The following is a 14,499-nucleotide window of genomic DNA, read 5'->3' on the forward strand; positions in this document are numbered from 1 at the left end:
AGAGTAGCTCAGATCCAAGGCAGGCCAAACCTCTGTCTGTGACGGAAACCTTCATGGCCTATCTATACAAAATAGTCTGTTTAATTTATATTAAAAAATTGTGTGCTAAGGTTTGTCATTGCCATAGTACATATCATATTTATACAACCCTTGTGCAGACCTGGGGTCTATTTGACTCATCTGGAAAGTTTAATGTGTCATAACTTGGGTTTCCTTCCACATATTTGCCTGAAATTTGCCAAGATTGTTCCAAATTATGAACTTTGCAAGTAAAATTAATCTTGTCCTCCTGGGTCAATTTGACCCAGCCACATTTAGTGGGGGTCACACTTTTGCCCTTTTCAGCGCAATGAACATACATACAGACACAAAAATGCACACATAAAATGTCCACTAACACACGCACCCAAAACACACACACACAACACACACACACAAATTGGGCATTGCACCTCATTAGGCCTCCAGGAAAAAAAAGCTACACATTTGTAAATATTTCACACTTTTGAAATGCCTTTGCCAAGCAGAGGGCAAAATATGATCTGCCGAAACACACACACACACACACACACACACACACACACACACACACACACACACACACACACACACACACACACACACACACACACACACACACACAGATGTTGTGTTTTCATATTCAAATCATATTTTTTTTCTCTCTTTTATTCATGAATTTAGTTGCTTCAGTCAGCTTTGACCTGGGGATGTTTGACATACACCAGCCAGTGGTTATCCAAAATAATATTTAATAATTTCTGCTTATTTTACTTAAAATCATGGCATAATATCATGAGGTTTATTGTTTATAACTTAAATATAATAAAAAGCCAAAGAGGTGTAAAGGAAGTTTTATTCACAATAAAATCTCCTGGCTTTCAAAGAGACAATGCCAAGAGATGGATTCATTTCAATTATGCAACACCTTCTAACAGACAAATTTGCTGCGGTCTCCGACATCTGGACATGCTTCAACAAGAACTGTGCTGAGAGTTTCACTCCAGGAAAACACATGACCATAGATGAACAACTGTTCCCTACCATGGTTTTTTGTCCATTCACTCAATATATCGCAAGCAAGCCAGACAAATTTGGGATCAAGTTCTGGATGGCCACGGATTTGGAGACCAAATATGTCTGCAATGCATCTCCTTACTTGGGAAAGTACCCCAGTCGTGCAGGGTCCAGCTTGCGCAGTGAAGCACAAGCGATTTGCTACTACACTGGGCATTCCAATGTCCTCCTCTACCCACACAGTGCCGTCTTTTGTCGTCTGGCTCAGACAGGGCTTCCCAGTACCACGGTGCATCTTCTGTGGAGGCATGTTGGGTTCTTACTCCGTCTAAAATTCACTTTTGGTGTTATAATTCATTGATGGCCAATGAAAATGAAATTACATAATTTTATTCTGTATGTGTAAGAACATGTCAAAAGCCATGGACCATAACTTCACTCAGCTTATGACATTTGTCTACAAACATACGTTGGAGACTGAAGTGTTAGCAAGTTTTCATTTTATTCATGTATTAGCAACTTTTCCTTCTTTCCCAAGTAAGGGATGTCTCATACACACTCCTCTTCATGTCTCATACACACTCTTACTGTTCCAAACACACTCCTCATGTCTCATACACACTCCTCTGTTAGGCAAAGGCATAGCAAAAGTGTATCAAAAGGCATAATGAAATGCAATGCCCGATTTGTGTGTGTGTGTGTGTGTGTGTGTGTGTGTGTGTGTGTGTGTGTCTGTGGTGTGTGAGTGTGTGTTTTGGGTGCATGTGTTAGTGGACATTTTATGTGTGCATTTTTGTGTCTGTATGTATGTTCATTGCGCTGAAAAGGGTAAAAGTGTGACCTATTGCCCCACTAATAAGTGAACAAATGCAAATGAGCCAGGCCTCACAGGTAATGGGGCTGTTTGCACAACAAAAGCAGGGCTGAAGAACTGTGAAAATCTCAACAGGGGGGAATCACACCTTGGGACCTGCACCAGAAAAAAAAAATCCAGTATTTCTAGTGTTAAGACACAAGTACAACACAAACCGAAAGTACAATACAGCAAATTGGTTAATATTGGGACACACAAATACAAAAACTTCTTACCTTTCGTTTATTGGTAGCTTTCATTGCAGCAGCCTTGGGGTAAAATATCTTTGCCTCCATGTTCATTGAAACAACGGCGAATAACTACAGTGAGTGAATAACTACAGTGAGTGGTTTCACTTATTGTATAGTTTAGGACCACTCCTCCAACAAAATAGTGTGAATGTACTTCATTTAGAAAACATAACATTAAAGAGACCATAACTTGGTTATGACCTGAATACTATATTATACTACTAGTTTGATGAGTTGTTAATGGGCCATTAAACGAATTTGTCTATTCTCACTTATTCCATGCACCTGTGAAAAAACAATATTGGGGGTTGTATCAGTGGTCTATCAATGCTAAATTTTCGGAAGCAGCTAAAATAAAGACTTTAGGAAACGATTCTGTGATCATGTAGATTTGAATTAATGTTTTTCGTTAAAATATATTCAATATAATTGTGTTTTTGATTTTGTATTTAATTAAATAAAAAAATGTTTGGAATAAAATCTACCCATTGCCAACAGGCCTACAAGACATTTGAAGAGAGTAGGCTAAAATAGATTTATATACAATAGATTTAAAATAGATTTATTGGCTACGAAAACAATAATAAATGTACTTTCTAGTAATATGATATGCTTGCAATATATTTCTGACAGTTTTATACTAAGAAAGGAATATTTAGATTTAATTAATTGCATTGATTAGTACTATTTACACATTAGGGAGTTTATCTTTTCAACGCTCACGTGGGCAGTGACAGTGACACCTGGAGGGGCGTGATTGGGAGGAACGCCCCCCCCCCCCCCGACCTGAACCCGAGTGGTGTTCTGTTATTGGACTTCTGTGCTAGTTACAGTTTGTCCATAACGAACACCATGTTCAAGCATAAGGGTGTCCATCAGTACACATGGAACCAGGACACCCTAGGTCGGAAGTCGATGATCGACTTTGTGGTTGTTTCATCTGACCTCCGGCCGTATGTCTTGGACACTCGGGTAAAGAGAGGGGCGGAGCTGTCAACTGATCACCACCTTTTGGTGAGTTGGATCCGATGGCGGGGGAGGAAGTTGGACAGACTTGGCAGACCCAAACATACTGTGAGGGTCTGCTGGGAACGTTTGACAGAGTCTCCTGTCAGAGAGATCTTCAACTCCCACCTCCGGCAGAGCTTCAATCAGATCCCGAGGGAGGTTGGAGACATTGAGTCCGAGTGGACCATGTTCTCCACCTCCATTTTCGACGCGGCCGCTCGGAGCTGTGGCCATAAGGTCTCCGGTGCCTGTCTTGGTGGCAATCCCCGAACCCGGTGGTGGACCCTGGAAGTAAGGGATGCCGTCAAGCTGAAGAAGGAGTCCTATCGAGCCTGGTTGGCTCGGGGGACTCCGGAGGCAGCTGATAGGTACCGAAAGGCCAAGCGAGTTTCAGCCCCGGAGGTTACGGAGGCAAAAACTCGGGTCTGGGAGGAGTTCAGTGAGGCCATGGAGAAGGACTATCGGTTGGCCTCGAAGAAATTCTGGCAAACCGTCCAGCGCCTCAGGAGGGGGAAGCAGTGCCCTGCTCACACTGTTTACAGTGGGAGTGGGAATCTGCTGACTTCGACTGGGGACATCCTCGGACGGTGGAAGGAATACTTCGAGGTTCTCCTCAACCCCACCGACATGTCTTCCACTGAGGAAGCAGAGGGCGGGGGCTCAGTTGTGGACTCGTCGATTCCCCAAGCTGAGGTCACTGAGGTAGTTGAGAAGCTCCTCGGTGGCAAGGCACCGGGGGTAGATGAGATCCGCCCTGAGTACCTCAAGTCTCTGGATGTTGTGGGGCTGTCTTGGTTGACACGCCTCTGCAACATCGCATGGAGGTTGGGGACAGTGCCTCTGGACTGGCAGACTGGGGTGGTGGTCCCTCTGTTTAAGAAGGGGAGGGTGTGTTCCAACTATAGGGGGATCACACTCCTCAGCCTCCCCGGAAAAGTCTATGCCAGGGTACTGGAGAGGAGAATTCAGCCGATAGTCGAACCTCGGATTCAGGAGGAACAATGCGGGTTTCGTCCCGGTCGTGGAACACTGGGCCATCTCTATACCCTCGCCAGGTTGCTGGAGGGTTCATGGGAGTTTGCCTAACCAGTCCACATGTGATTTTTGGATTTGGAGAAGGCTTTCGACTGTGTCCCTCGTGGTGACCTGTGGGGGGTGCTCTGGGAGTATGGGGTCCGGGGCCCTCTGTTAAGGGCTGTCCGGTCCCTATATGACCGGAGCAGGAGTTTGGTTCGCATTGCCGGCAGTAAGTCAGACTTTTTCCTGGTGCATGTTGGACTCCGGCAGGGCTGCCCTTTGTCACCGGTCCTGTTCATTACTTATATGGACAGGATTTCTAGGCACAGTATGGGGCCGGAGGGGGTCTGGTTTGGGGACCACAGGATTTCGTCTCTGCTTTTTGCAGATGATGTTGTCCTGTTGGCTTCCTCAAACCAGACCTTCAGCGTGCACTGGGACGGTTTGCAGCCGAGTGTGAAGCGGCGGGGATGAGAATCACCACCTCCAAGTCCGAGGCCATGGTTCTCAGTCGGAAAAGGGTGGTTTGCCCCCTTAAGGTTGGTGGAGAGCTCCTGTCTCAAGTGGAGGAGTTTAAGTATCTTGGGTTCTCGTTTACGAGTGAGGGAAGGATGGAGCGGGAGATCGACAGGTGGATTGGTGTATCTTCTGCAGTGATGCGGTCGATATACCGATCTGTTGTGGTGAAGAAAGAGCTGAGCCACAAGGCGAAGCTCTCTATTTACCGGTCGATCTACGTTCCTACCCTCACCTATGGTCATGAGCTTTGGGTCATGACCGAAAGGACGAGATCCCGGATACAGGCGGCCGAAATGAGTTTCCTCTGCAGGGTGGCTGGTCGCTCCCTTAGAGATAGGGCGAGGAGCTCGGTCACTCGGGAGGAGCTCATAGAGCCGCTGCTCCTCCACATCGAGAGGAGTCAGCTGAGGTGGCTCGGGCATCTGTTTCGGATGCCTCCTGGACGCCTCCCTGGGGAGGTGTTCTGGGCATGTCCAACCGGGAGGAGGCCCCGGGGAAGACCTAGGACATGCTGGAGGGACTATGTCTCTCGGCTGGCCTGGGAACGCTTCGGTATTCCCCCGGAAGAGCTGGAGGAAGTGTCTGGGGAGAGGGAAGTCTGGGCATCCCTGCTTAGACTGCTGCCCCCGCGACCCGGCCCCGGATAAGCGGTAGAAGAAGAAGAAGAAGAAGAAGAAGAAGAAGAAGAAGAAGAAGAAGAAGGAGTTTATCTTTTTCAAATCTACTCAATATTTTTGTCTATGCTTATAATTAATTCTATACTGTTTTCTATTCAAATCTACTCATATTAAATTGATAACTATTAAGCAAAGTAACTACAATCACCCCACAACATGGTGAAAACAGGAAAAAAACGGTTTTCTTTTGAATCTGAGAGGAGATGGATTAGTATTGGGGGTTGTGTCAGTGGTCTATCAAGGCTAAATGTTATGAAGCAGCTAAAATAAAGACTGTGGGGAGACATAAATAATGCATATTTAATTTTTTTTATAAATAATGCATAATTTTTTTTTTAATAATTCATATTTTATTTTACACGTGTACACATGGACATGAGGGTGACGCCGTTTTTTTTTTTTTTTTAAATAAATGAACATATTACGAGTGTATGGGCAGGGGCGGTTCTTGGATTTCATCTTTAGGGGGGTTTAGCCCTCAGTGAGAATTTAAAACAAGAACAGTTCTATATTATATATTATATGACAACTCTGGTAATAAGAATAGTGAAATTTCACTGCTTTTGGTTGCCGTCTTTGCGTCTTTCCGCCGATTAACGTTATAAACGCCTCCAGCTCTGACTGCGCGTGCACGCTGCGCGTGCCTGTGCTTCTCTGTTCAAATAAACCAGACAGCCGAAGACGCACTTTTGAAAGACTACAACGCACACGTGTAAAAGCAAAGTAAAAAAAAATAGCTCTTGGATCAAACCGATAAATAATTTTCTTTCCCATTGATGACATGTCCTGCATTTTAACATATTTTTATGGTTCATTTATGAAATTAAAAATGATCCTTATAGTTTTAGGGTGGCTGAGATCACACACGGGGGGCTGAAGCTACCCTATCTAGTCTTATCTAATCCTGCCTAATCTTATCTAGTGCTCCAATCTTGGCTGCTCCAAATTTTGAGCGGTCTTTTAAACTGGAAGTGGACGCAAGCGCTGTGGGAGCTGGGGCAGTGGTTCTGCAGGAAGATGATGCGGGTGTAGATCACCCAGTTTGTTACTTTTCAAAAAAAAAAAAAGTTTAATAAACATCAAAAAAAAAAAAGTATTCTGTCATTGAAAAGGAAACATTGGCATTGTTGCTCGCTTTGCAGTTTTTCGAAGTGTACCTGGTTTTACACTGTTTACACTGACCATAACCCTCTGGTTTTTCTTACCAGAATGTATAATAAGAATCAACGTCTTCTGCGATGGTCATTGGTAGTTCAGGGATATAACCTTGACATTAAGCATAAAAAGGGTTCAGAGAACGTGCTAGCTGATGCCCCGTCTAGAGTATACTCTGATCAATCTGTTCGGAATAAACATGACATGTTTAATTTTAAGGAGGGGAGTGTTACACCCCCATATTATTGTGTTTGTTTTTTTGGAATGGTGTTTTGTTTTTGTTTTCTTCCCTTCTCTTTTTGTCTTAAAAAATTGTGTCTGCCAATCACCGTGGCGCGTGGTGATGACAACGTGCGTATTCACCAATGAGGGCGCCCTACTGGTAATTAAAAGGCACACCTGAGCAGGAGGCGGAAGCTCTTTTTTTTGTTTGTTTGCCTTTTATAATCCTTGTATTAATTTGTTAGTTAAGTCTGGGTTAGTGACACGTGCCACTCCTTGTATTTTTGTTTCTAGTAAGTGTAGCGTATTTAGGGCGTCTTGGACGCTGAAGACTTTTCTTTTCATTTAGTAGCTGAGTTAGATTAGAAGTTTTGTTTCCTGTTTAGTAAGATTGGTTATGTTTTGTTTCTTTCTTTGATTTGGCATGGTCTTTTTCTTTTCTCTTGTCCTCGTTCTTTTGTGGATATTTTTGGTTTGGTTATCGACTGTATATAGTTTGTAAATTTATGTACATAATGTTTGGTTAGGGTTCACCTAAATAAAAGAAACTAATGTGGACTTAGTGGTTTCTAATCATTATTTTTCCAGTACACGTTCAGTGTTTTAATTTTGCACCCTTGACCCCTAGACAATCAAAAAAAAAAGGGTTTGTAAGAGGAAGATATTTGGAATAAGCAGATCTCACCCACTAGTGACTGCCATATAAATTTATTTTTATACTGTGGTATGTGTTTTGTGCTCAAATATTGAATTGCATATCTATGTCCAAGAGGGTCCATATTCAGATGTTCAGATATTGAACCACTTTTGTCAGACAGATGTTTCATGTACAACACTACTGTATATGGACAATGTTCTGCATAGTTTAGCTCAAACTTACCCAAACACAACAGCCTGGAATTTTAACACTTTTTCTTATTTGAAAATCTTTAGACTGATGACATTGAAGTGAAGAGAGTGTATAATCAAAGCTCTTTGTGCCTACCTTAATGAAGAACCTATCAGACTGTTTCATGAGTTTTTTGTCACTTGTTTATGTACATGTTCAAAATTGTTACACTTTCAAGCTGCCTATTAGTTCATCTGTTAATTTCAATAAAAGATGTCTAGTTCATTTTAGCAGTGATATGGCATTTGATAACTGTTACATTGTTACACACACTACCATCTGGACATTTTGGTTGCATGTTGGATTTCTTTTTTATTTATTTATTTATTTTCTTTTTTACTTCTTGTAAATGTATTTTATTTAATTGTAGTTATCTTATTAACATTTTTTTGAGAAATTTTGCACGTTTAATGATAAAATATTTTGTTGAACACTTTTTTCCTTAATGTCAGCAAAACAAAAGATTTTGACATAACAAAGTTGCCTGGGGGGTATTCCAGAAAGCAGGTTATGTGACATACCTGGGTATGTTTAAGGGTAAGTTCGTGGATAACCTCAACTTTCGGTTCCAAAAACGGAGGTAACTTTCTGGGTATGTATGTAACCATAGCAACTGACTCTCTGAAGATAACCTGCTCGGGAGCAGGTTATGTTTCAGTGTAACTTCGTTGCAGAAGGTTGGTGAGCATGGTTTTTTCGTCGGGAGAGGGTTATAAGACCGCGTATTGATGTGTTTGCATACCCTAATAAATATTTGAAAGAGCGTTATCGTTTTTCAAGAGATTCGTTAGTTTATTTAAAACGTCTTTTAAAAACGCATACCGCAAATATGACAAACCGCGGTTCTGCGCTTAGCACTTAGGTTTTTTGCGTCTGGCCATTTTTTTGTACAGTGTGGGCGATTCAGAGCATGTGGGAAAGGCAACTGTGTGCAGAGCCGTTCGTACAGTATGTCTGGCACTTAAACAGTTCTTACCCACGTTTGTGCAGTTCCCTGGCCAGAAACCTCTGCTTGTTATTAAAGACGAATTCCACAGAGTGGCAGGTTTGTCCTTTGTAGTAAAATCTATGACGCATATTTAATATTTAGTCATATTATTTATATCTATACATGTATTAATTATGCGCACACACCCTTCATACTTCCATAACTTTCTGTTTCGTGGCTTCCAAATGTAATTGGGTGCATTGATGGCACACACATTCCTATTAAAGCTCCACCAATAAATGAGGGAGACTATGTTAATAGGAAATCTATTCATAGTATCAATGTGTAGGTAACAACTTCATTTTTTCCCTTCTTAAAATCATTAAAGTCATTACTTTTTCCACTAACTAGGTAATATGTGAGGCAACCCAAATCATTACCAATGTCGAGGCAAAATGGCCAGGATCTGTGAATGATGCCAGAATTTTCCGCGAGTCATCATTATGCCAGACATTTCAGCAGGGTATGTTTTGCTTTATACAATTGTTTTTTTTTTTCCCTTTTTACATAAATTTGTGTTGTACACTTCAATCATTACAGGACAGTACAATGGTTACTTGCTGGGGGACAGAGGATACCCTTGTCTGCCCTATTTAATGACACCCTACCCTGAACCTGAGCCTGGACCACAGACACGGTTTAACCTGGCTCACAACCAAACACGGGCCAAGGTGGAGATGACTATAGGGATCCTCAAATCTCGGTTTCAGTGTCTGCGTGGGCTCCGGGTTAGTCCTGAGAGGGCATACGACATTTTAGTGGCTTGTGTTGTGCTTCACAATATTGCCACTATAAGAGTAGAGAGCCACCCTCCTTGTATTGAGAAAGATGGCCCAGAGGAACACCTACAGATTTTAGAGGCCAGCAGAGACGGAAGACTTTTGAGAGACAGGATCTGTCAATTACTTTTATTAATTTTTTCACACACACACACACACACACACACACACACACACACACACACACACACACACACACACACACACACACACACACACACACACACACACACACACACACCACTTTCAACATGCAACAGATTAAAGTTCTCACCTTAAGGCGATGGTCCAGTAATTCAATTTCAAGTGCTGCTTTTTTAATGAGGAGCCTTTTCTCTTCCATTTGAAGCTGTATAAGGTCCATCTCCATGTCACATGTAACTTTTTCTTATTTGTTTTTGAAGATGGATCTTATACAGCTCCTTTGCTGGCAACTAGGAAGGTGGAAAAAATTTAATGAATGAGATTGTTTGGTCAGACAATAAAATTCAAATATGGACACCTGGACACAAATTCTTACCCTGCTTAGATTGTATGCTGAGGTTGAAGGACCTCATCTGTGGGCAAATCCCTAGGTATGTACTGTGAAAGGACAATGACAGTTTGTTACACTAATGCCAAAAGGGGCCATACATTATAAATGGTATGCATCATACCTCAGTGGATCTACTAGCATTGTCCACTTCTGTCACCGCAGATGTGGTCTCTTCATCGTCATCTTCATCATCTTCATCCTACAGGAGAAATATTCAAGTATACATTATCTGGCAAAAAAAAAACACAACAACCTAAAAGTAACTAAATGTACCTGACAACAAATCACTTACAACTGTGACAGACTGCGTTCTTTCTGGAGGGTCCAATAATACAATCGTCCATCAGTATCTATAAGAACTCACAACTCATTAAATTCTCAATATTATCAAAGAATATAATACATGAAAAGAGTAACATGTCAGACTAAGATCACAGTAGCCTATACATCATATGCAGTTAAATAAAATAAGCCTACATAAAAATTAATCTTGTTCAAAAAGCCTTTAAGTGACAGAGATAGTAATTTATTAGGACAAAAAATGAAAACAAATCATAGAGGTAAACTTACATTTCACCATTTTTTCACCATCACTTGTGGTGCATGGTGTGTGCGAGGAACTGCCCCCTGGAATGCCAGCAACCACTGATCAGATGGGGTGAGGGGAGGTGGTGGTGGCCCCCGCCAGTTAGACGGGCTTCGGTCTTCTTTCTATTAGCTACATGACAAAATGAATATACTAAATCCTGATATAATAATAGTTCAGTAATTGTGTAATCAAATATTACCTTTTTGCAGAATGTTTTGTGTTTTATTTTGACTTGGCTTAAAGTTCTTCTGGCTCCAGAAGGATTACACCTTATTAAATAAAAAAATATACATTATTATTTTAAACTAAACAAATAAATGGCAGGAAAAGAAAATGCTTTCATGGTGATATATCCAAAAGGAGGTATAAGTCATACTTCATTATTTTGCATTATAATAAAACGGGAGCCAATCAGTGGCGGAGCCAGGGATATTTCATAGGGGTGGCCAGGCAGGGGCCAGCACTTACTCTGGGGTGGCACAGAAAATATCATTATGCAACCAAACAACACTCATCTAACCTTAAAATACTTTTTTAAAAGTATAGGTGCCAAAATTACAATGATGTATGATGTGCAATACTTTAATTTAAAATTATTTAAATTCACATTAAATGTATAGTCATAATTCAACCACATGTTTTTTTTTAACTATTTGAACAAATAAAACTTATGAAATTCACTTTGAAACCAGAATTCATATCTCCTCAAATCTTTAAACAAATCAATTAACCATCTTTTTGATTTTATAACCCACCTGACCAGAGGTGGCAAAAGTACACACATCCTTTACTCAAGTAGAAGTACAGATGCTCATTTTTTAAAAGACTCCAGTAAAAGTAGAAGTAGTGACTACACTCTTTTACTCAAGTTAAAGTAAAGAAGTATGGGCTCGGACATGTACTTAAGTAAAAGGTCGCCGATACTACTACCTGTTTAGTGTCATGCTGGTAACTGGACGTCATGTTTTACACACACACACACACACACACACACACACACACACACACACACACACACACACACACACACACACACACACATATATATATGTGTGTGTGTGTGTGTGTGTGCTGATGGATATTTGTGTTCATCAGCCACAAGATTGTTACGAAAGGCATGTGTGTATATATATATATATATATATATATATATATATATATATATATATATTGTGTGTGTGTGTGTGTGTGTGTGTGTGTGTGTGTGTGTGTGTGTGTGTGTGTGTGTGTGTGTAAAACATGACTTCCAGTTACCAGCATGTCACCAAACAGGTAGTAGTATCGGCGACCTTTTACTTAAGTACATGTCCGAGCCCATACTTCTTTACTTTAACTTGAGTAAAAGAGTGTAGTCACTACTTCTACTTTTACTGGAGTCTTTATATATATATATATATATATATATATATGTGTGTGTGTGTGTGTGTGTGTGTGTGTGTGTGTGTGTGTATGTATATGTATATATAATATTGGAGTGTGCTGATGGATATTTGTGTTCATCAGCCACAAGATTCTTACGAAAGGCAGGCACTGATGTAGATGAGGTAGGGTGAAGTCAGCGTTCACATTCATCCCAAAGGTGTTCAGTAGGGATGAGGTCAGAAAACAATCACATATAGCAGGAAAGGTCAGGTAACCCAATATTTTTGGAAATATAATGTATACCAAGTGTATCACCAAGGCCATATCACAAACTGTAGGGAGATTCCAGGTCTGTCCATGAAAACAACTCAAAATTATTGTGATGTTTTACCAATGACAAAATTAATGTTAATTAAATTAAGCACTTCGTGTTTTTTTGGGTTGACACCAGGGGCGGTTCTATGATTTCATCTTTAGGGGTTTTAGCCCTCAGTGAGAATTTAAAACAAGAACAGTTCTATATTATATATTATATGACAACTCTGGGATTAAGAATAGTAACATTTCACTGCTTTTGGTTGCCGTCTTTGCGTCTTTCCGCCGATTAACGTTATAGATAAACGTCTCCAGCTCTGACTGCGCGTGCACGCTGCGCGTACCTGTGCTTTTCTGTTCAAATAAAGCAGACAGCTGAAGACGCACTTTTGAAAGACTACAACACACGCGTGTAAAAGTATGGAATAAAAGCAAAGTAAAAAAAAATCGCTCTTGGATCAAACTGATAAATAATTTTCTTTCCATCGACGACATGTCCTGCATTTTAATGTAATTTTTCTTGTTTATTTATGAAAGTAAAAATGATCCTTATAGTTTTAGGGTGGCTGAGATTACAGACAGGGGGCTGAAGCCACCCCCAAAAAGGGCTAGAACCGCCCCTGGTTGACACAATTCGCAACACATTCGCCAGGAATCCTTTTTGACGCCGATTATTTCAAACATCTCCCTCATATATGGCCATGTGTGTTCAGGAATGTCCTCGTTGTTAGTTATTTTAACATCGGTGACTCCCTCTGAATTAACAATAGCCATTCCTTTTGTAGGCGCTGCTCATTGTTAGCTCCGCTATAGTTTCGCGGTCCAATGATTGTAAACATGTGATCGAGGTTCTGTTCTGCGAGATCATTTCCTTCTATTAAAAATGCAGTTGCGAGCGTGGAGCCATGGCCACCATTGGCCGCCCCTGGAGCCAATACCAAATTTGTAATTTAATACACTCACGCATTTACTCTGTCCGTTATTTTTTGCCAAGCCAACTCTCTTGCTTTAGCCGATGCAGCTGTATTGCTTCTTTTTAATATTATTGGCTTAAACTCTTCATAAGCGTGCATTAAAACCTCCAACTCCGCCTCTGTGAAATACGCCGCTCTCTTTTTCGTTTTAAGTTTCCATGGTGACTCGTGAAATCGGCGATCCATTGAAAATGTCTTTATACATCCCCGTGCACGCGCATAAACTCTGGGTAACCAGTTGGAGGTTTATTAAACTAACTCTTCAGATGTTTTGGAACCGACATACTCATGGTGTGCCTGCTTGGGGTAAATCAACCCAGAGGTTATGATTTATCAAATGGTAAGTTAACCAAGCTTTCTGGAATACCCCCCTGCTGGTATGTTGGATGGTTTTTTTTTTTTATTTTTATAAAGAATGTTTTATAATGTATGATAAATGTTTTAAAGCACTTGTTTAATATGTTTAATGTACTTGTATAACAGTTTTATTGTCAGCATACTGTATTTTCAAAATAGTTGAGAGAAAATCTATAATTGTGTGTTGTGTGTTTTTTTTTCCCATAATGAAAAATGTATACTAATAAATAATTTCTACATTAAATTGTAAACAGTAATACACTATTGTTGGACATTTTGTATTTATTTATTTAGTTATTTATTTATTAGCAACACCATGTGTGTTCAATTTTTCAGTAGATATTTTGTATTGAATTCATATCAGTATGTTTGTGAAAGAACTATTTTACTCATGGTCAGTTTTTCAGTTCTCACCGAGTCACCAAAACGACACATGACTCTTAATTTATATTTATTTGGAAAGTAAAAGTACGCTTCTCTCTCTGTCTCGACTCCATTTTTTTAATGGACTTTACTAATGGTGAGTTATAGTATCGTGTAAAATCATCTTTATTTCAAATGTTTGGTTTCAAATTCCAGGAAGGAGAAACAACACAAAATCATGGATTTCCATCAGGAATCTCAAGTACAGTACCAGTGTTTTCCTAGTTACTAAGAAATAGTAACTAGTTACTAGTTACTTCATTCAAAAAGTAACTCAATTACTTTGTTGATTACTTACACCAAAAAGTAATGCATTACTGTTACTAGTAACTTTTTGGTTACTTTATTAAAGAAATAATGAGCATATTTCCACTTAGAGAAACTCGTCTTGCGCTCGCCTTGACTTGCCGCACATGCTTGAATAAACGGAAACACGCCCACAGTACCTCTTCTCGTGTTTAGAGTGGTTGGTATCCACCAATCCTACAAAGCGTCGCTGCTGTAAACAGGTTAGTCTGTAGGCTACACTTCAGCCAATATTAACTAATTTA

At 40.4% G+C, this 14,499-nt stretch overlaps 1 protein-coding gene and 1 long non-coding RNA gene across 2 annotated transcripts; one reads left to right on the top strand and one right to left on the bottom strand.

Moving 5' to 3' along the window:
- Window positions 1-8,153: 8,153 nt before the first annotated feature.
- Window positions 8,154-9,486, top strand: LOC125139497 (putative nuclease HARBI1; the record flags this gene model as incomplete). The annotated part of the gene is given in 6 exon segments (XM_047803708.1): window positions 8,154-8,163; window positions 8,313-8,475; window positions 8,477-8,504; window positions 8,506-8,667; window positions 8,966-9,077; window positions 9,155-9,486. Coding segments are annotated over 6 exon segments (807 nt in total), but the record flags the coding sequence as incomplete, so codon positions are not given.
- Window positions 9,487-9,556: 70 nt separating this feature from the next.
- On the bottom strand, window positions 9,557-10,650 carry LOC113645456. The gene is made up of 5 exons (XR_003441218.2): window positions 10,499-10,650; window positions 10,221-10,278; window positions 10,050-10,127; window positions 9,914-9,975; window positions 9,557-9,827 (listed from the first exon to the last, which is right to left on the bottom strand). It is a non-coding gene; the product is annotated as an uncharacterized LOC113645456 (long non-coding RNA).
- Between the last annotated feature and the right edge of the window lie 3,849 nt (window positions 10,651-14,499).

Source organism: Tachysurus fulvidraco, chromosome 19 (assembly GCF_022655615.1).
Source record: "Tachysurus fulvidraco isolate hzauxx_2018 chromosome 19, HZAU_PFXX_2.0, whole genome shotgun sequence".
Lineage (NCBI taxonomy): Eukaryota > Metazoa > Chordata > Actinopteri > Siluriformes > Bagridae > Tachysurus > Tachysurus fulvidraco.